Here is a 22,818-nt window from a genome sequence, read left to right as displayed (position 1 = left end):
TGCCAGGGGTTTGACAGAAATGCAGCTTCCATTTCTTATGCCTACATGAAAACTTTTTTTTTGTTGTTTAAAATTCATTATTTTCTTAATTAGGTAAAATCTTTTTAGCAGCATTTTCTTGGCTGCACATCCAGTTTGCTAAGCCTAGAAGGATTTTTGAAATAAATATTCTTGGGGAAAAACTTTGATTGGTGGACAGTTATAGTAGGTCCATTCAGATCTCTTTTGCTATTGGAACCATGTGCTTTTGTTTAAGAAGTGACTTTTCCTAAAAAGTGACTTACCTTGTTCAACTCCTTCTTTTAGAAAAAGCAAAGCTGTGTTCCAGAAAGGTTAAATAATTTGTTAAAGGTCAAACATTCAATTAGTAGTAGAATTAGGACAAGTACCCAGATCCCACATTCAAACTGAAATGTTTTTCCACTACAACATTGATGTTCACCTTCACAAATGAAGATCACTGGCATGTGCTTTAACTTGGCTTTCTTCCCATAGTAATTGATTGTTGCTCTCACACACTTGCAGGTCCCTTTTTATCAACAGTATCTATTAATGAGACAGTTGGCCAAGCTCAGGGATATGGCCTATAGCTACAAAATAGAATGAAGTTTATCAACTTGATAAAATTTCATCTCTTATGTGGTCCTTATTAGTACCATGTTCTCACCAAGAACTCTAAGATTTCCTCTACACAGCCTCCTTGCTGTGTACTTGGAGTTTATTGAATCTTGGCCAATTTACTGAAAAATTATGAAATAACCTGTTCTAAAGGCTGAGTCTTTCTTCATGTTGTCAGTTAAATTTGTCAGTTAAGTATTTCCAAATGTAATTTTGCAGATTTGTTTTTCAAAGAACTCTCTGCCAAGATGTTTTTATTCCATAATGCTAAAAATTGTTTGGAAAACAAAAAATAGTAAGTCTCAGTCTGTAAGCATTGTTGTTTTAAGATATACTTAGAGAAATACTTGAAACTGTTTAGGATTGGATTTTTTTCATGTTTTTGTTTATTCAAATTTTACTTGTGAGAGGACATTTTTCTTTAAATTTTATTACTGAATTAGCTATTTTAACAGTGACTTGATTGGATTTTGAGTCATGTGTGAAACAAGTCACTTGCAGTCCAGTAATTATCAATTATAATTAGGAGAACTGATCTCATTTTGTGTATAGTTCTCTGACCTAGAAGTAGTCATCTCGCTTTCAGTCAATTGGATCGTTGTATTGTTAGCATTTTGTTCTTTTCTAATTCCTTCAGAAGTACACAGTGAATTTTCAGATGCTATATGATAATTTGCTGAATTAATATTTATATCTTTTTGTTTATTTTTTATAAACATAATTTCTACCTCTAAAACATGGATTTGTCATTTTTCCTTTTAAAAACATGTTTTCACATCTGTGAACTTATTTTTAATTTTTTTCACAAAATACTGTTAGGAGGAGTATCTGAATTTAAAAGGGGTCCAATTGGCTTGGAAAAGAATGGCTTTCCTGGTCTTTTTTTTTTTTTTCCTTTTTGTCTATTTATAATCCTAAATCTATTATATTTGTTCTTATATCTGACATAGTATTAAATTGAAGGGTGTGTTTATAGTGTAACTACTTTCTAGGTACTTGATAAGTTTATATTTTAAAATTCATGTCTTGTTTCACACCCAGATTCCAGCCATTAAGCATGTATTTTATATATGTATCATATTCCAAATATTGAAATCATTTTTAAAGGGACTGTTAACAAATCTAGTCACCCATAACTAGACCATGACTGACTTTTCCACAGGGGAAGAAGAGGTGAAGGTTTCGACCATGCCACTGTCAGCCTCTTCCCATTCATTACAACAAGGACAGCAGCCTACAAGTCTCCACACTACTGTGGCCTGACAACAGAACTGAGAGGAGAGGATTAGACTCTGGGGTGCTTGCATGGGCAACCGGATTTTTGCATGATTCCTTTCTGATTTCGCATTTAATGTATACACCCAAAAGAGCCAATATAAACGTTCCTCATGCCTACAACTAGTGTGTTACCTCATAGTTGCTAAAGTATTTCTTCATTAGGCCTTTAACACGATTTATTAGCATAATAATTTTGGCATTGTTTCTCATGAGTGATACTATTTTTAACTCACACAAATAAACTTGTAGTACTAATTAAGATCCCAGATGAGATTAGCTAGAATTGTTCTTATTTTGGCTCTATAACTGAAATTATGCAAAGATAATGGTAGTTCCTTGTTTTCTGATTTGTGAAAAAAAAAATGGTAATATCCTAATATACTCATGAAAAAATTGAAAATTAAGATAATGTCTATTGCATTTCTTTGAATACTTGAGAAGAAAGAAAACATATAAAACAAAATTGGTGGTGTTGTTTAATGCTCAGAAGGATGTTGTCAGCAATTATTTTTAGTTGTATGGATTTATAGCCTATATTAATGCATTACATGTTTAGAAACTGTTTTTGTTGTCTCTCATTTGCACATTTGCACTTTCTTTTTGAATGGTTGTTAATTATATATAGAAGGTTAATTATTATAGACTAAATGCAATATCTCTTTTCTAATGCACTGCCTAGTATACCAGGAAATGCCTCAGAAACAGAATTTCAACTTACAGTTGATTCATCAGAAACTTGAATATGGGGTAAACATTGTATGTGAGAAGCAACCATAGTAGTGTAACATTTTTATTGAACAAACAGTAGTTCTGTGAGATATCTGTTTGGAAACTTCGTTGTTTAATAATGAAATGTGATAATAAAGCTATATTACAAGTACCTGGCCAGAATGAGACTAAGGTGGAGGAGAAGAGATTGGGGATCCTCTAAAATGAGGCCATGTAAGATGTCGTAGATAATTTTGATCACAGAGGATAGTGAAGTACTTAATTAGGACATAATATGAAGTGATGTTTTTGGATAATACACAATTTTTTGAAATAGTTTTAAAGCTGATAATGAAAGAAAAAAAACTGAATTCAATTCTGAGCAGTGGACAAAAGCTAATTCAGAAAACATGACCATATTCTGCCTAAATTAAGCATCTGGAAAGAACGGGGAAAGTCAGCTCTTCTCTTTACGTTTTCAAGAAACAATTGTGATAAAAGATATGCCTTTATTTGTTAAAAATATTAAAAGAGTAACGTGAATACCAAGAAAGAAAGCCTAAGGATTTTAAAATAATAATTATTATTTAAAAACACATTATTAGTGTTACTTAATATCATGTTGGAGTTTTCGAGGTTACCTCTCTATATGAAGTCTGGTTATTTTCTGTTAGCTATATAATACAGCAAATGAAATGGCTTTGTCCTCAGGTATAGTGGGTAAACTAAAATCTATTCTTAGATACCCTTTGATTTGGTTAACTGAGGTGTGTAGAAACAGCTAACTAGCCATTTAAATTATTTTTGTAAGATTCTGCATAAGTGACAATCTCTAATTTCTATTCAAAAGTGACTGTAGGGCAGCATTACAAGAAATTAAGAAAATACAAGTAAAATACTGTAGACTTATTAGCCAGAAACCTTTTATCATAGGTTAATTATGGTTACATTTTTGCTGTAAGAGGCTAAGACATCCACTTAATGTCTCCTGTGGTGCTAAGGTTCCTAGGCTTTGGGCTTCCCGTAATGAAGCTTACTAGTACATAGCTTTCTCCATCCATCAGTGCAAGCCTTTCATCACCTGGATCTTTTTACCAAGACAAATGGTTCCTCCCATTTACTTTACTTCTCTGTGTTGAGAGAGAGATACACCTGTTATACAAGGCTTCTTTCCTGTGGTTGCTTTCTGTCTCCTTTCTCCTTTCTAGCCAAGGCCAAAAAAACTGTCAGGTAGTTTGTCTAGACTTGCTAGAATCCAAAACTCTCTCCCTGCCTGCTTCTCCATCCTTCACACTTTTGACACACACCATACATCAGGAAAATGCGTCTTGGGCACTTAGGCTTCAACTTAATTATTTTCACATTGAAAAGCTAAAGATTATCCTTTAACTTCGTAATTTTGAGCCTAGAATAATAAGCCTCACCATTTTGCTTACCTAATATTTCATATAGAGTGGTGTTTTTAAAAAGTGAAGTCTTGAAATCATAGTGGTAATTAATTATATTAAAGCACAGAAGAAATTACACAACACATAAAAGAAAGTACTGCTTCACATAGCAAGTAAGTTGGTGAAGCCTAATGATGGTAAAGAATGAAAAATTCTAAAAAGCTTCAGATTAGTTTTTGTTAAATTCCTGCATGATGAATGTGTCATGCACAAGGGAAGCTTTTTATGCTTTTACATCCTAATTGTAAATGCCAGAGTTCAGAACCCTTTGGATGTACTAGGGAAGTTACGAGTTTGTAGGTATGTATAGCTGTCTGCTTTTTTCTGGGGAGAAAATCAATAGTTACTAAATTTATGAAGGGCTTGGTGACACCCCACTCCACCTCCCACCCCCGGAAGAGAAGTTAAGAACTGCTACCCTGAAATGGCTTTAGTGCCACTGTAGGAAATAGAGACCTGGAGTGAATGATTTAAGTCATGATGAATGTCAAGTGCCTCTTTTTATTTTCTTAAGATTCCATTAGAAAATATTTTCTGGTTAATAATATTTTCCTTTTCATTCTACTGTCACATTTTGTTTTTCCAGGTGGTGCTTTTATATACTCTCCCCTTATTACAACAAAATATTAGTCAAATATTTGAGTGCCTATTCTGTATAGTGACCTTTAGTTAGGTCTTGAGGGTTGAATAAAGCATAGATCCTATCATCAAGGATAACAGTCTCATGACAGTTTTATTTCAAATTGTTTCTGTAGGGTCAGCACTTAATGTATTTTAACAAGTACCTCCATAGTGGTCTAGACTCATTTTATTATTCATCGCTCTGACAGTGGCGCTAACATAGGGTATTAAATATTAATACCCGAAACTTTAAAATATATGATAATTTGGAGGGAGTGAAAAAAAATCTTAATAGGGAAGACATACATTCACAATTCTGACTTAAGTATCTTAGTCGCGTGTGTATGCTTATGTCTCTCTTAGTGTTCTGGGTGTTAAATAGAGCTTTCTATATATGTGTTCTTTCCAAGGAAACACTTGAATGCATTGTCTGTGCACATTTTTTACTGACATTGCTCCTATTTGTACGGTGTTCCAAGCACCTTCAGGATTGCCAGAGCTTCTGCTGTGACACAGGTCCGTAAGGGAGCTACTCCCACAGAGGCATTGCTTCAGAAAGCCAAGAAAAAGGAATGAATTGCGGGTGCATAGAAATCTTACAAAATGACAACCATTGTGTTATTTGTGCATACATTAAGAACTGGGGGATGTTTTATCCTGTTGAGTTATAAGGTTTTAGATTTTTGTTTATTTGATCTTGAAGTTTTCCCAAATTTGCTTAATTGGCTTTAAGAGATGGATATCATACAATTAAAAACACAATAACATTTTTAAAAGATTATCTTATAAAGAGGTGATAACCCAAAACAATGATATATATGTCTTTTCCTATAAAATATGGACCAAAGTCAGTTATCCAGTGTCAAGCTAGTCTTTCTGCCCTTAGTGCTATATCTTTCTCCTCTCAACCTTTTTTATCTGAATGAGTACCTACTGTATTGTCTCCTTGTGCCGAGTAAATGGCAGTAATATATGCAGGTATTTACACATGAAATGTTTAGCGAACTAATCAAACACTATGCTGATAAAAAAGTGAAAATGGGAATTAAGAAAGCTAATGTAAGCTGGGTCAGGGAGAGGCTTCATAAAGTCTGGGGCTTTTTGGAAGGATGGCTGAAATTTAAATGATATAAGGGGGAAATAGAATAAAGGGAACAGACTGAACAAAGAACCAGAGACAGAGATTGCAGTGGTCTCTAGTGATTAGGAGAGAAGGACAGTAAGAAGATGGACTAGTTTGAGGTATATAGATCATACAGAAAGGTGGAATTAGTGTGCAAAAGCCTTAAAAACTGGGAAGGATAGTTTAGTCTTGATAATGGATGTGGTCAGTGATAGAGAACTCTAGGTTCTTTGCTGAAGATGTAACTTGATTGTAGCATTTTAAAAAGATTAATTTGGTGGTGTTTGCTTGAAATTAGGACTACTTAGAAAACAGTTTTCAGTATGTATATTGCTGGGCAGTACAAATAAGATGGCCTGGATTAGAACAGTAATAGTAGGAACGGAGAAGAAATTATGAATTAGAAGCCAGAAAACATGAGATCTAAGAAAAGGCCTAGGTGTCTGGTGAACTTTAAAAATGTAACTTTCATAAAGGTACAGATGGAAACCAGATTCCTAGGATTCAGAGGAAAAGTCAAGGATATGGATGCAGCAACCATTGATTACTTACTTAAGACATTTGGCCCTTAAGGGAAAGAGAAAGACAAGATGCTTACCAGAAGGGTGGTAGATCTTAGAATGCATTGCTTTAAGGTAAGGTGGATATTTAAATATTTAAAAGCAGAACATATAGAGCTATTTGAAAAGAAGACATGGACAGTGCTAAAGAGAAGGCAGACTAATCCAGTAGGGTAGCAGATTTCTCTAGTGCTGGGAGGAGATAAGCTCCTGAGATGAGGTTATGGACTTAGCTTTAGAGAAGAGGGCATTGTTCTTTGTAAGGACAACCAGAAAATCTAGGAAAGAGAAGGTGAGATTAGAGAAAATGAGAACACAGGAAGGGACTCATATCAGTTATTATCGAATGCATATTGTGTGAGAATGGGGGTGAAGAGTGGAGTTGGGACTCAGTAAAGAAAGGTGATTAAATAAACCTGTGAGAATAAGCCTAGAAGTACATCAGAAAGAAATTCAAGAATTGCTGGGTAAAGATAAAGATCAAATTAAAAACTTTCAGAATCCAAATATGTATGGTTTTGTATGTGTTTCTCTGGTTCTGAACAAAGCATCAAGGATAGACAAAGCAAATATTGAGAGTTTGGTTAGAAGGTGAAAAAGAAAGGGATACAAAGATATTCAAGAAGACAACATTGAAATACCTAATCTTGTGGTCAAGAAGAGTCCACTAAGGCAGGAAAGAACCAATGGTGTGAGTGTGTTGAAGGGAGGTCAGTGACTTTAGGTTTTGGTGAAGTCAAAGAACAGGTATAGTGTTGTTAAGGGAATGACAGATTAGGAGACTGGTCAGCATGATGACGGTTCAGTGCTGAATGATGAATGAGAACCAGAGAAAGGATGGTATATAAATGTCTAACATCAGAGCTGGGGGTTGGAAAGGCAGTTAGCTTTCATAAACTTCTCTACTCACTTACCTTCCAGCCATTTCTTGAGAGTAAGAAAGCAGACTGCATGAAAGAGAATTGTAGAAAGCATGATACTGCTTGGGGAATCCTGGGTCAGGTTTTTTAAGTTGATGACCCAAAGGAAAACTTCCCCTGTGGGATAAACATTCCTTCCTCAGCACAGGAAGCACAGTGCAGGGGAAGGCTTGGGAAGAACCAGGGATGAAACTGGACAGGTGTAGGTAAGCCCAGTGAGTGTGAGGGATGGTGAACATGTTATTTATGATGTGGAAGGTTTAGAGGCAGTAGGTCTGGTAGTTGAAGAGCCCATATTACAAATATGAGCTAGTTTCTTCCAAGCACACATACAAATTGAAAAGAACCAACTCTTCTTACTTAGTTGTACTGGGTCATTCTGTTTTATTTATATAGCACATTGGAATTAAAAGTAGTAGATTGGTGAAGAGTAGGAGAGAGAGAAATTCAGAATTTTATTATAACAGGTTATAAAAATATTTTGACAGTTTGTCCCTAAAGAGAATGTGCCATGTGAATAGATACATATAAACCTACAAGTTATTGAACTAATCTATTCTTACATTTTATATACTTAGATGTGACCTCTAGGGAAAATTGCTGAAGATAAAGTGAAACAGGGATGGAGATCTACATTTTTTTTTCTTTATTCAGTTAATAGCAAATATGCCTAGTTTGGAAGCATTTTTAATTTACTGACATTAACGTATTTTTTAAACTCACTGGACTTGATCCATATATCTCAGCTGATGTATCAACTATGACATTTAAAAGCGATAATACTTCAAAGTACAAGTCATTGCTCAAGAATACTGTTTGTGAAACCATGCTGATGGATCGAGAAGCCACTGCTCCTTCGATCTCCTTTCTGCCCTGTGATTTGCTGCCATATATTGCTGGGCGTACCAGCCTTTAATACCAGCTTCCTTAGTCAGGAGCTTTTTCCAAAGAATCACTCTTGAGAATTCAAGATTCATTAAGAGAATCTATTCTGTTCTATAACGTTTCAGAGAGTCTATCCTGGGTTTGAGTTACACAAAAATCTAGTTTATACCTGTTAGGTACCTAGAACTGAAGGAAAGCCTAAGCAATCTAAGTTGCTTGAGAATTGAACTGAAGTACCTAGAAGTTCCATGAAACAGATGGAAGTTGTTGTACTGAAAGAACCAATCCATTCTGTCCAGGTTCCTTCAGACCATGCTTCCTACGGCAGCTATTGACTTTACTTTTTTCTTAGTCCACTTCACATGTGCGATTATTCTAAGGGTTCCTGGAAGCTCCCAACTGACCCAGGAAGGTACCGTGCTTACAACAGTTTTGTTGTTCAGCTCCTGTTTGGTACTCAGACCCACTATTGTGCTCTATTACAAAGCAACACTACAAACCCCCCCTCCCCCCGCCCATAAAATGTATAAAGCTTCTAAAGCACCCAGTACCTTTTTTTGTTAAATAGAAGTGAAATTCACACAACATACAAATAACTAAAGTGTACAATCCAGTGGTCTAGTACTGTTCTTTAATTATATCACTGTTACAAGAGCAAAATAAATAACCCACTCCAGCTGTGAGAATTTTGGCTTATCCTTTGTTGGGGCTGTGTGCACCTGGACTCGGTGTTTTACCCTGTAGGTTGAAAGGCAAATATTAAACCTTCAGATATTCCATACTTCTTGACAACAATACTACTTAAGATTGTGGGTGAAGCAACTTTTATATACCGCCCTTTATAAAAGGGAGGAAGGCAAGGAGCTATAGGTAAAAAAGCTTTAGGATACATGTATTCCTGAGTAGGTAAAAATGTTTGATGAAACAACCATGTGAATAGTTTTGAAATAGCAATAATAATAATTTCTGTCTTTGTGACATTTGATTAGCATCATGTAAGAAAAGGTTTGCTTAGCAGAGGTATACTATAAGTGCAGCGCTCTCCGTGGGTGTGAGGGTGAATGTGTGTGTGCACGTGTGTTGTTTATACTTAATAATTTTCATTTAAATTCTCCACTTAGTGAATGTAGCAGAGGAAAAAGCCTCTGGCCATTTTTCTGTGACGTTTCATGTATTTATTCCTGCTATGTTCTGCTTAATTCATATGTTCAGGATAAATGATGCATTTATAGTCTGTTTCTAAAATTTTTTTAAAGAAATAAAGACCCTATTTAAACGCAGCAAGGCTATAATACTGATGCCTTTCTCACCCCTGGCCATATTTTATCTGAACAAATATTTTCATAGCTTTTTCTCATGAGATTTCAGTCTCACTGGTAAGCATACCCATCCCATGTTTGGGAAAACCTAAGGAAGGGATAATAAGAAAACTTCTATTAGAATAAATTTCAGAGCTTTGAAATCTGGACATACTCTTTAACAATCTACCCTTTAAAGACCAAGTAATAATAATGATAATAATAAACAAGGCTCAGAAGGATTGTGATTTGCCCATAATCACATTCTAACAATAATTTAAAGTTCTCTTAGCCCTCACCATCTGAATTTGCCTTCATACATGTAACTCAAGGAGAAGAAAACTTCAAGATTCAGAATATATCTCTTCTGTAAACTTTGTTGTGTCTTACAGTTTGATTATTATAGTAGTTCTTGCAAGTCAAGGGCTTTCAACTGTGAATGTCAGTGCAAATAATGAATCGAAGGCTTTCAAAGTGTCCATCTACTGACGACTGTTATCACAGATCCTGTAAGTTGTGGAAACTGGTTTTAAATGTGACCCAGTGATCTTGGAGTAACATTAGTGACGGGTGGAGGGGGGTGTAACCTAGCAGGTACTCATAAGGTAGACTTAAACTACCAATGTCAGAATTAAAATAAAGATTAAAACAGAGGTGGAATTAAATTTACCCAGGATTTTTCTGCAGTACCAAAGAGCATTTAAGGAGCAGCATGCATGATCACTAGACTGGTGACATCTCTAATATTACAGAATGAAAAAAAAAAACTTATAGTAATGGCACCAAGATGTACTACACTCACACTAAAGCTGTCATCTCAGACTCATCTTGAAGAACTGCTATATGCTACACCATGTAAAACAATAGCATATCTGCTGATAATGTTTCAATCAAGGAGGTTGTTGTTTTCAGCATATTGAAACAGAGGGAAAGCTCCACAAGGACTTAAAGATGATAATACCATCACCATCTCCAAGAAGAAATGCAGGAAAGCTGACTGCAATCAACTTTTGTAGCCTAGTGCTGTTTCCTTATATGGTGAGATCTTATCCCAAGGACTGTGCTAACATTTACACTCTGTTATCAGTCTTGCATACTGAAATCATGTGTCTACGGAGCAGAATATAGTGATCTGGAACATTACTGGGTTGTTTTTTAAGTGTTGTCATTTTCTATGTTGGCATTTGTAAGAAGACCGATACCCTGTTTATTTTTTCCTGTATTACATCTATAAATTGAGTATCCAGCTAAAGGTAAACGAGGCCCAGGGTTATGAATTCATCAACCAAAGTAGGAAGTCTATCATTGGCTTTAAGCAGAATGTTGGGCTACATACCATTGTTTCACTTATGTTAAAAAATGAGTTTTAATTAAAACTTATAAATATGGATTACTGATATACATGCCCTAACAGGCATCCGCCCTAAGTCCCAATTTAGGGTAAGATTTGCCATCAGATGTTTCTTTTTACTGCTAAACCGTTCATTAATTAAAGTAGCTGTGGCCTGCCCCAGACCAGAGAGATGTCACGTATCTTGAGTTTTGGCACAGTCAGTGCTGTTACGTGTAAACTCCAAGACCTCACCTGTATTTTAAGTGATACTTGATTGGAATGAAGCCGATTAGTAAAATAAGCAAAGATCTCATAATCTCCAAATACATACATACATCCCTGCAACCTTTGTTTTATAACACACTTTCAGGTTTTAATTCTTGACCACCATGAGTCTTATATTAACACCTTGTGTTCACTTCTGTATTTGGCTTTTTTCTTTCTTTGGATAAAGAAGAAAATCCTCTTTCCCCGTATAACTTTTCACAATTAGGGAGTTCTCTACTAGATCTTAATGTGCACTCCCTGTATGGTTACCCTACAACATCCCCGACAGGCCCGAATTTTCCCTTTTCGAAGGAGAAGGCTCTCCCTCTCAGGCTGCTGAGTGCTTATTCGAGTCTCTCTGATCATTTATCTCCCAGTTACCTCCCCAGGAACCAGTCTACCATCTTTCAGCTTATTTCCAAACTGGCATTTAGTTTTAAGTGATCTTTTTTTTTTTTTCTTTTTCTCTCTTAAAACAGCACATTTAAACAGTAAGCATAGTCTGAGTTTTGGAGTAGATTAACAATCACTGCAACTGTTAAATGTTGAATTGATAAAGATTTTTGACATTGTAAGACTGGTATTATCCACTTTCCCCAACTTCTGAGTTATTTAGCTCTTTTAAAAATCATTTAATACTTCCAGACAATATGACTAAAATTCAGTGTTTTACAAATATGTGTAATTTTTAATAGAATTAAATTTTTTTTCACTGAAATGGTAGTTCTAGTTCAGTATAAAGCTCCAGGATATGGTGAAATAAGAATTGTTGTTTCTGATTTGAGTTTGAGAATGTATTCACTTGGTCTTCTTTCCTTCTTTCCTTCCTGCCTTCCTTCACAGTAGGGCTCAACATTGATTAAGAATTGGTTCTGTCAAGACTATCTTTGGCAATCTTTTTCAGATCCAACTATCATAAATGATAGCTAAGGATGAACACTTAAATAAATGTATATTTTAAATGATTTTTAAACTAAGGCCCCTTAGTGGACTGGTGGTGAGCATTTAAGCCTTTGAATTCATCAGGGTTTTTTTGAAATGCTAATCTCCACAGGAGTATTATCTTTTGTAGGTCTGCAAAGGATGCATTCTTACTAGGACTAATTCTTTTTAAATTGAGACATCACTTGAGAAATGGAAGCACAAAAGTTTTTTATTTCCCCTAGTATGTGAATAAATAGTATAGAGGAAGAAACAGCAAAATAGTCTTATTTTTTTTAATCAGACATTTCATATAGCTAAAATAGCTAAATTTAACAATATATATGCTTGTTTTGAAAATCAAACATTTATTTGTAAAAGAATCCCAAACGTTAACAAATATCTCTTGGTTTGTAACTAGTACAATGAGAAAGAACTCTTAAAGATGTGTGCTTGCCTGGTCTGTTGGGTTGGAAATGTTTACTACCATATACATCACCATGACTCTACGCATATCTGTTTGATTTAGTTTTTAGTATAAAATAATGAGAAAGCTATTTCATTTCCTGAAATTTTTTTCTGAAATTAAGAAATAAAGCAAATTACTGTTTTAATGTCTGAAATGATACTTTCTAAGAATGAAGCTCAGAGCTGGGTTATGAAGAATTTGTCAATTAAAATCGTGTTTCAGAACATGGATAATTTTAGTCTTTTTTTGGGAATTTTTCTGACTTTGATTTAAATCCATAAGATAAGATAGGAGCCATCTTTCAGGAAAAGATGAGACTGATCTTCACTGTCAAAATAAAAGTAAACTGTGTAATTAAAGGGAGTAAAAAACTGGGTTTGGTGTTTTTAATAACTTAGAAAATTTGGAAATCTTTTAATTTAGAAAATTATGAACATCAGAAATCTTAGGAATTTCAGTAGACACATAACCATGTGGGGATTTGCTGCACAGGTAGCAAAATACTTTGGTTATGAAAACAAGCCCGAAGAGGAACGTATACCCCCATAAAAGCGTTTTATCGGCACTGAACAATCAAAAGCTATCACTGACTTTGTTCACAATGGCCAGCCTCTAGTGAACCACTAAAGAAAAAACAACAAGCAGAACAGCATCACTTTTAGGAAAGAAGATCCAGAGTAGACATTCAGAAAATGTTGAGTGAAAGCTAATGGTTGAGAGAGTGATATTGGTGTCTGATTACTTCTGGAGGCCTCCAGAACCTGGTGTGCTTTGTGTTACATCTAGACTTTGGAAGCATTTACTCAGATTCGTTTGCACATGAGTTACAACTTACGTCTTGGTTGTACTGTGGCATTCATTGTCGATTCCACTCCATGATCAAACCTTTTCTTCTGTCTTCTTTATCTCTGAACTCTGGAAACCTCGGCTCTTGCCGTTTACTTATTTCTTCAACACCATCCCCACAAAGCACTCGCACAGTTTTTAGAATGTCACCTAATAACACTTTTTTCTTACTTCCAGTTTCTCATTTGTGATAGCTATAAATAAATACGTAAATACATAAGTGAACATACATGTGTGTGTGAATGTGTGTACATCTTCCCCTAAAACAGGCACATACACACAATTCAGAAAGTCTTTTAAAGGCAACTAATAATTCTTAAAGAATTTTTTCTTTTGGTGAAACCAAAATCTATTTCCCATTTATACTTCTTGTCAAATATGTGAAGGCGGTTACCACTTGTCTGGTAACTTCTAGAGGTAGATGAAGCATTCTTAGGCCTTCCAACCATTTTACACTTAGCATGGATTCTAGTTCTCCCTGTAGTCTAGTTCTCCTCTACATGTATTTTGATTGGACAAGGAATGCTTTTCTTAAAATATAAGAAAATCACACTTTAATAATCCTGATGTGTTCAGATAATAGATCTATTTTTTCATTAAAACTGTTCTTATTCTGTATATTTGTATATTCCTTTACAGTTTACAGAGTCCTTTTTTAAAAATGTCCTGTGGGCGTAGGTATTACCCCCATTTCGTAAGTGAGGAAACTGAGGCTCAGAGTGGTTTCACTTGCAGTTTGCCCATTGTCCTACAATTGCTAATGTAAACATTGCACATCTATTTACATAGTCTTAATGTTACCATTTTAGAAATTCCATTACCCATTTGTCATATTAGATACATGCTATTGAGTAAAACCACTAGACCCTTTTTTCGTACATGTGACTGGTTAGTTAGATCTCTTTCATACTGTACTTTCCTAATACATTTTTAAAAATCTGAATGTATATACCTCTTAAATTTTGTGCTTCGATTTGATGAGGTTAGAGTATACCGTTTGTGCATCACCATCTTACAAGTTTGTCTTATGAAAGAACTATGATTTTAAAGAGATAGATAAATGCTATTGGTAACATTAACATTTATGTGAAGAATTCAATGATTTTTAATTGAATAGCTGTAATTTTAATTACTGATTCTGTCATCTCTAGAATTGGCTTCCATTTGCATATTTAAATTAACTTTGTGGGTTTTGCTGAGCTTGATAAAAAGTATGGAGTCAAAGATAAGGGAAGCAGTATCACAGAAACTTACTGTTTTTTAAATTTTATTTAAATTCCACTGAACATACAGTGTAATATTTATTTCAGGTGTACAATACAGTGATTGAACACTTCCATACATCACCCTGTGCTCATCACAAGTGCACTCCTTAGTCCCCATCACCCATTCAACCCATCTCCCCTGTCCATCTCCCTTCTGGTAACCATCAGTGTGTTCCCCATAGTTAAGAGTCTGTTTCTTGGTTTGTCTCTCTTTTTCCCTTTTAAGCTCATTTGTTTTGTTTCTTAAATTCCACAGATGAGTGAAATCGTATGGTATTTGTCTTTGACTTATTTCACTTAGCATAATACTCTAGCTTCATTTTGCAAATGGCAGGATTTCATTCTTTTTTATGACTGGGTAATATTCCATTGTATATTTATACCACATCTTCTTTATCCAGTCATCAATCAGTGTACACTTGGTCTGCTTCCGTATCTTGGCTATTGTAGGTAATGCTGCTATAAACATAGGGGTGCATGTATCCCTTTGAATTGGTGTTTTTGTAACTTTGGGTAAATACCCAGCAGTGCTATTGCTAGATCATAGGGTAGTTCTATTTTTAACTTTTTGAGGAATCTTGATACTGTTTTCCACAGTGGCTGTACCAGTTTGCATTCCCCCAACAGTGCAAGAAGGTTCCTTTTTCTCCACCTCCTCGCCAACACCTGTTGTTTCTTGTGTTTTTTATTTTAGCCATTCTGACAGGTGTGAGGTGGTATCTGATTGTGGTTTTGATTTGCATTTCCCTGATGATGAGTGAGGTTGAGCATCTTTTCATGTGTCTGTTGGCCATCTGTATGGCTTCTTTGGAAAAATGTCTATTCATGTCTTCTGTCCATTTTTTAATTGGATTATTTGTTTTTTGGTTGTTGAGTTTTTATAAGTTCCTTATGTATTTTGGATAGTAACCCTTTATCAGATATGTCACTTGCAAATATCTTCTCCCATTCTGTAGGTTGCCTTTTTGTTTTGTTGATCCTTTCCTTCACTGTGCAGAAGCTTTTTATTTTGATGTAGTCCCAATAGTTTATTTTTGCTTTTGTTTCCCTTGCCTCAGGAGACATATCTAGAAGGAAGTTGCTATGGCCGATATCAAAGAAGTTACTGCCTGTGCTGTCTTCTAGGATTTTTGTGGGTTCAGGTTTCATAGGTCTTTAATCCATTTTGAATTTATTTTTGTGTTTGGTATAAGAATATGGTCCAGTTTCATTCTTTTGTATGTTGCTGTCCAGTTTTCCCAACACCATTTATTGAACACAGTTTTTCCACTGGAAATTCATTCCAGCTTTGTCAAAGATTAATTGACCATATAATTGTGGGTTCACTTCTGGGTTTTCTATTCTGTTCCATTGATTTATGTGTCCATTTTTGTGCCAGTACCATGCTGTTTTGATTACTATAGCTTTGTAATATAACTTGAAGTCGGAATTGTGATGCCTCCACCTTTGCTTTTCAAGATTGCTTTGGCTATTTGGGTTTTTTTTGTGGTTCCAGACAAATTTTAGGATTGTTTGTTCTAGCTCTGTGAAAAATGCTGTTGGTATTTTGATAGGAATCACATTAAATGTGTAGATTGCTTTGGGTAGTGTAGACATTTTAACAATATTTGTTCTTCTAGTCATGAGCATGGAATATCTTTCCATTTCTTTATGTCATCTTCAGTTTCTTTCATCGGTGTTTTATAGTTTTCAGAGTATAGATTTTTCACCTCTTTGGTTAGGTTTATTCCTAGATATCTTATTGGTTTTGGTGCAATTGTAAATGGAATAGTATCACAGAAACTTTCAGGCTGACACACAGTACCTTAAGTTTTGTAAAAATTCATCTAAACACTGCTGTTATCCAATGCTACACTTTACATCTTATCCCAAAAGATTACCATTAGAAGACTTACCAGAAACGGCTCAATTCAAGATATATTATACTTAGGATATCCTAGAAAGCCCATCCAAGGAATAAATTATTTTGATATGATTGCTTCTTTATAGAAATGCATTTTGGCTCTCATTGATCCCTCTATTCCATTTGTTTTATGGAGTTGATGTGTCAGTGGGATGGGAAAGTAGCTGGTTTCAAAGTCTTGAGTTTGTACAGGTAGCAGAAAAAGAAAGGAAAGGGACCATGGTAGAAAGAAAGAGGACATTTCCAGTGGAAAACAGTTGTCAGTAGAAGCTGCCTCCATGACTACCTACCTATTCCACTTGAGAATTAAAGTTTAACTTCCTGTGCACTTCAGTTGGAAGGAAGCTAAGGTTCTAGCCAAAATGCTGCATATTATTTTCGATGAAATATGCCCTCAAATGCAAGCAATAGAGCAGCAGGACTTGCTAAACCTGTCACTCATTTCTAAGGAAATCATCCAGCTCCTAATCTGTTTCAGATTTTCCCAAGAACTAATTATAAGCATGTAGCTTCTAGAGTCTGCCATTTTCTCCTTTTCCAGCACTTATCTTAACAGTGGTTTTGTGATCACAACTGTGAGGATTAATTCCCTGGAATAGAATTAATTCATTTTGCACCTAAAGATTTAAAACTCATTTAAATTGAGTGGATGTTCTTTTATTGTCTTTGCGTCTTTACTGACTTACAGTTCTCTTCTCCACATTGCTTAATCTGTCCATTCTGGTTTGAGGATTGTGCTCTTTTCATAAAGAAGATGGAAAGAAGCAAAATGAAGATGGAACTGCATAGCCCTGCCTTCTCTTGGGGCTTAGCATTATGACACCAGGCTGCACAGGGGCTTTTCCTAATTTTCTCCTATTCCAAACTTAGCTTTTTCTTGCCTTCAACATTGTCCACAAGCTTCAGATCATTACGTGTTCTGATTTTAGTCCTCAAGGATCATGACACTCTTATTACAGACAGGTAGGTTTTTTATCTCCATCCATTTTTCCTAAGCATTTTTTTCAATTCTAATTCTGTGTGATTCTACCTCTGTAACAACTGGTTTCTTTAGATTTCTGCCCAGTTTCTGTTCTTTGTTAGAATCATTTATTCTTGCAGCCTATGAATCATTGTCCCTTATAACCATGGGACCACCCTGAGCCATACCTTTTTTTTTTTTTTAATGTTTTGTGGAAACCTGTTTTCTCCAAAAATCTGGAAGCAGATGTTCAGGGCTGTTTGTTTAGGAAACATTAAATACCTGTTGAGGTCCAGGTTTGGGAACTGTTCATGATATACGAAGAGCATTAAATCAACGCCCCTTTCCTAGAGGAGCTCATAGTCTAGTAGACAAAAGGTTACACATAAACAAGTATTTGCAGTGCACTGTGGTAATTGCAGAAATAGCCAGGATGCCTGCTATCCAAGAGCACCAGTCTAAGTTATTCCCATTTTTTGATTCTGTAAATCCTAAAATGATGTCACAAAATCTTAGGGCTTCTGTTATGTTCACAACAGCCAACCAGTTCTTTGTTGGTCAGAAGTCCAGAATAAGTTTCCCTCCTTGTTTCCACCTTGGGAAAGAGAGACTGTCAGGAAGTCAGTTTTATTAGGTTTATCTTCTTCTAGCAGATTCAGACCTCAGAGATGTTAGGGTGGTTGTCAACCCCCCATGTCTGTGTACTTTTGTCATTTGTCTTGGTGAAACCATATTCTGGTGACTTCTATATGCTCGCCTGGATGATAAGCCCCCCTGATTGTCTTTGGATTGCCTCACAATGCTTTGTTCATAGTGCTCAGTTTTGTGTTCACTTGAATGCTTTCCTTTGTGCTTCCAATTTCAGATTTTATAGATTTCTTAGATTCGATTTTTGCCCCTCTGGTCCTTTAGCTCTGTTGCTTCTATATTCTGGTTCAGGTTCCATCTAATCCAGTCTGTAATGCTTCTGAGATGTCTTTATCTTTTGCATTAACTTTTAAGTGTACTTTTTCTTCACTCTCTATATAGCTTTATGTATAGACATCATTCCATAAGTATTTTTCCATTTAAAAAAAATAGATTCTACTTCCTTAGATCCTTCATAAAACAAACAGCTGGATGTTTTCCTGGTTCTCATTGGATGATCTGATTCTCCCCTAAAACAGACTTATAGGAACATTCTATAAGAAAAAGGTACACATTGTGCAAAACACATCTACTTATATTTTGAAATACTTCTACTGTATTTTAGATCTGCTGCTCTCTGTTCTGTATGGAATGTCCATGTCCTCTTCAATATGAGCTTCTCGAGTCACCACTTACCTGCATGCAGAATGGAAGAATAGTTCATTTTCTTCTTTATGCCCATAGGACTTTGTTCATACCAGAAGAGCATTTAGTATCTCCCAAGCATTCCTTATTTAATTTCGGTGCATTGGATTTTTAAAAGTGTACATGCATCTCAAACACTATTGAAAACATATCATTATAGTGGCTCTTTTCCCTCAGTTGACATGCAGAAAAGCCTTTTGGCCCCCCCAAACCTAGCTGATTCCTGCTTTCAGAAAGATTTGCATCTCTTTGGAGAGAATGATTTGATTCATAGCATTATACAAATATGAATTAAACAGGCTTTTTAGGGGAAAGTGATTTTTCAGCTCTTCTCAAGTTGGATCTTTGATTCAGCAGATATCTTAAGGCACATCAAGTTTCTAAGACAGCAACATGCTGAAGGATATACAAAATACACCCTTACAGGCCTTGAAATAGAGCAATAGAGTTGAGAGGTGTGAGAAGGGTGAGCAGCAACAATAGTGGGGTCACAGCAGTTTGCTGCCCAGTGAGTGTGGTTCAGGCCACAAGTACTGTTCTAGAATGATCTGAGTGGAAGAGAAAAGACTTAAACTTTCGGAAGAGTGAATAAAAATTAATTAGAAAAAAGCAGGAGAGCATTCTAGAGAGGGAAAAAAGCATGAAATAAAGGCAGAGTCCAGGAAGCCAAGGCCATATTTAGTTGGCCCTCATGGCCTCTCTTTTCCTGTTTATGTCATTTCTGCTTCTATTAGTAATAAATTTTGGTTGTTTTTTATTATTACTTTTTTTCAAGTTGCTTGTGTTCTCAGAACTTTTTTTCATTTGCGTTCTTAGGATTTTTCACTTAGTTTAATCTCTACTTTCAAATCTATTAAATCCTTAACATTTTGTGCCCCAGTAAATCTGCTCTGCAGTACTGGCCTGTCCTGATTTATAATCATAATCCTAGAAATTTGAGTGTCATTTCTTTTTGTTTAAGTAGAATAACATTTTTTTTCATAAACCTGAAGGAATTTATTCACAAAATAGTCATTTTCCCTGCAAATTTTAGTTTATAAATTGAAATTATTTCTGAGCCTCACCTAAAAAGTACAGCATGCCGATACAATAAAGCTTGCTTTCAAGTTCTGGTAGGAGAAATTTTGTGTGCTCTTTAAAGTTTGGTTTAACATATAAGGACAAGCATAATTCATTTATATTTGAGTTGCTTAGAGATATGTTGTTGAAGTTTGGAGAAGGTTTAGGGTTTTTTAAAATCCTGTCCTGATGGAGATGCACTTCATCCAAAACTGATAGGAAATCATATATATAACAAGGTGAGGTGGGGTAGGGAGGTGGCATAGAGAGGGGTAGAGCCTGAGATAGCATGACTGTGTGTCCTTCTAAAAATGCATGAATATTTGAGAGTAACTGGCAAGGAGTAACCATAACGGGAACTAAATTTCAAATGTACAACAGCTTGTACCAAGAAAGATTTGTTTCCCTAAGTAACCTAGCCACTGGAGGGAGCCTTTGACTTTGACTATAAAGGACAGCAGTAAAGGAAAGGAAGATAAAAGCTTTTTGGAAAATAAGATCAGGTTGCCAATTGAGGCTTTGAGGAGTAACCATTAGATAAGGCTTAAAAACTGGAGAGCAGAATAAACTCTTCTAGGTGTATTTGGGACTCTCGATGACTGCTGCCCAGTTGGGGAGGATTTGAGCACTGATAGGAATTTAACTTGAAATTCAAGATGTCTCTGCCATAGGGACGGCGGATAAGAATGGAGTAGCCTAAGACTGAGGATGTGGGCCAGTTGTCCCTAGCAAACATGAAAGGAGAGAAATGGGTGGGTCCGTGAATTTAGCTGCATCTAGCCAGTTTAATTAATAAGGCCTCTGTGTTTCTAACGAAAAAACCTTACAGAGGTGGTGCCAAAAAGAAGGTAGAGGCAAGGCTTCCAAGAGGAGACAGAAAATGCTGACCTGGTGGTACAGACTATTACAGGAAACGAATACTTGGGATGGCCTTTTGTTTTCAGGTTCCCCTTATGTGTGTTTGTTCTCACCGTGTTGTCATTGCACACAGATCTGTCTTCACACCAAGCAGCAGGTCCTGGTTTTCGAATGCAGTCTCACCTGGCACCCTCATATGTGACATAGATGAAAGCAGAATGGGAGGAGGGTATGCTGTCCTAGTGCCCTGTCCCCTCCGCTTCCTCCCCAGGGGCTCCTGAGATGGTTTTGCAGTCTGAAACCAATCTGAAATTCAGTCTTCAGGTGAAGATTTTATGCAGACTGGAAAAACTCATTAGCTTGTCAACCAGTGACAACTTACAAAGAGCAGGTTTTCCCACAATTTTGCTATCAGTAGCAAAGTGTTGCATTTCCTAATGATGAACACATTGCAGTTAACCTGAGGAACAGAAAGAGAAACCCGCTTAAGCCGCTATAATGCTGTGTGTTCTTGCCTAAACTATTCATCTTTTTCCTGCTTTAGGACTTTCTGTCAAAGATCTGATGTCAGAATACAGCGTAGTTTTATCTTATAATACAGTTGACCCTTGAACAATGCAGGAGTTAGAGGCACCGAAAAGAGAAAATATGTTTAATATAAATATTAAAATATATTTAAATATTGAAATACATTTCATAGTGCTGTACTGAAAAGAATCCACATGTAAGTGAACCCGTGCAATTCAAACCCATGTTCCGTCAGGGTCAACTGCGGAGCCATTGCTTATAAAACATGCCTTTCTCTATGCATCCTACTTAGTAGTTGGTCTAAGTCTAGTGTTGTGGATGTCTGAGGCTCAAGCTATCTATGGAGTAAATAAAACCACTCTGTGAATGAATGATTGCTCCTGTCCTTACCCAACCCCCTCGCAGACATTTCCACATGCGTGCCTCACTGGCCTCTCTTTTTACTAAACTTTGTAGCATTTATTAATCACATACAACCCGGTGGCATTTCTTCTGTTGCTCGTCCAGACTGTCGTTGTTGAATTTTTCCTGTATTTACATTGTCTCACCGTCTCGACTTTAAACTCCTTGAGAACGGGAGACAAAGTTGAAGTTGTTTGTTCTCCTTGCATACTGTATGCCTTCAGTAAACAGTTGCTTATTTAACTTTGATCTCGGCCATCTTTACACATACATTTTATAATTTTTGTTGTTGCTGTTGTTGCTAAAAACCAGATTTGTCAACCTGCTTCGTGTGCTGTGACCAACGTGTTATGGACTGGGTGTTAGGTAATCGCCAAGCTGGCCGAATTTTAGACATAATTTCTTCTCTGTGGTGTGCTGGGGGTCCAGGGAAACTGAAAGTATACTGATACTTCTTACCCAATGGCATATGAGAATGTGGTATCTGGAACCTTGAAGGTATTTTAAATTTTATGTCTTTGAGTTCTATACTGAAAAATAAAACTACTACAAACAACTTGACCTGCTTTCCTGCCCTCAAATTATTTAGACCCTAGAATAGTATTTTGTTGTACATATCTGAAAATTATAAATTAAAATTCTTTTAACATTATAAAACATTTAAAACGTTATTAGCAGTCCTTTAAAAATATACAGTTCTTCCCGGATGTATTATACTACAACTAATTAAATGCTTTAAAAATCAAATAGTATCTAATTTCTAATTGAAAATACGTTCAGTAACTTGATTTTCATTGTGCTTTGCTTGTGGAAAGTTTAAGGTGCTTTCCCATATCTTATTTGTCTTTGCAATATTTTGTTGGTGAGAAGACTTATCATTTAGATCAACTATATAATCCCTCTGTGAAGATGCTGGGTGTCATCCCTACATTCCCAAGGAGGAGACTGTTTGTACGGAGCCAGTTTCTGGCAAGTGAGGAGTCCCCTGCCTTGGCTTTTTGGAAAGTTTACTGTCTATTCAGTATTGAATACTGATAAAAAATTGTTATTAGGCATTTATCAAGTAATAAATGGGCTTCAGATTGCTTTCCCTTCTCTCATTTTATCCCTACAAGAGAGTAAGGCAGATGTTATTCCTACTTATGAAGTGGGGCCCTGGGATGTGAAGAGACTTACTTGGATCCCTTAGGTCGTATTAATGACCAGCATAGAGCT

General features: G+C 35.9%; 1 protein-coding gene across 6 annotated transcripts in view; it reads left to right on the top strand.

Moving 5' to 3' along the window:
- The window catches only part of CNOT4 (CCR4-NOT transcription complex subunit 4), a 144,973-nt gene that overhangs the window by 115,867 nt on the left and 6,288 nt on the right, over positions 1 to 22,818 (top strand). For 2 of the 6 annotated variants that reach the window (XM_036100608.2, XM_036100598.2), the window contains exon 11: positions 1,781 to 9,441. The exons of the other annotated variants lie outside the window; for them this stretch is intronic. In XM_036100608.2, coding sequence (XP_035956501.1) covers positions 1,781 to 1,881 — 101 coding nt within the window. In that variant the 3' untranslated portion in view covers positions 1,882 to 9,441. Of the gene's footprint in view, positions 1 to 1,780; positions 9,442 to 22,818 lie in introns of those variants that run through there. 6 annotated transcript variants of the gene reach the window in all.

Source organism: Halichoerus grypus, chromosome 12 (genome assembly GCF_964656455.1).
Source record: "Halichoerus grypus chromosome 12, mHalGry1.hap1.1, whole genome shotgun sequence".
Taxonomy (NCBI): Eukaryota; Metazoa; Chordata; class Mammalia; order Carnivora; family Phocidae; genus Halichoerus; species Halichoerus grypus.
Note: the sequence above shows the minus strand (reverse complement) of the source record. Positions and strands in the feature narration are given on the sequence as shown.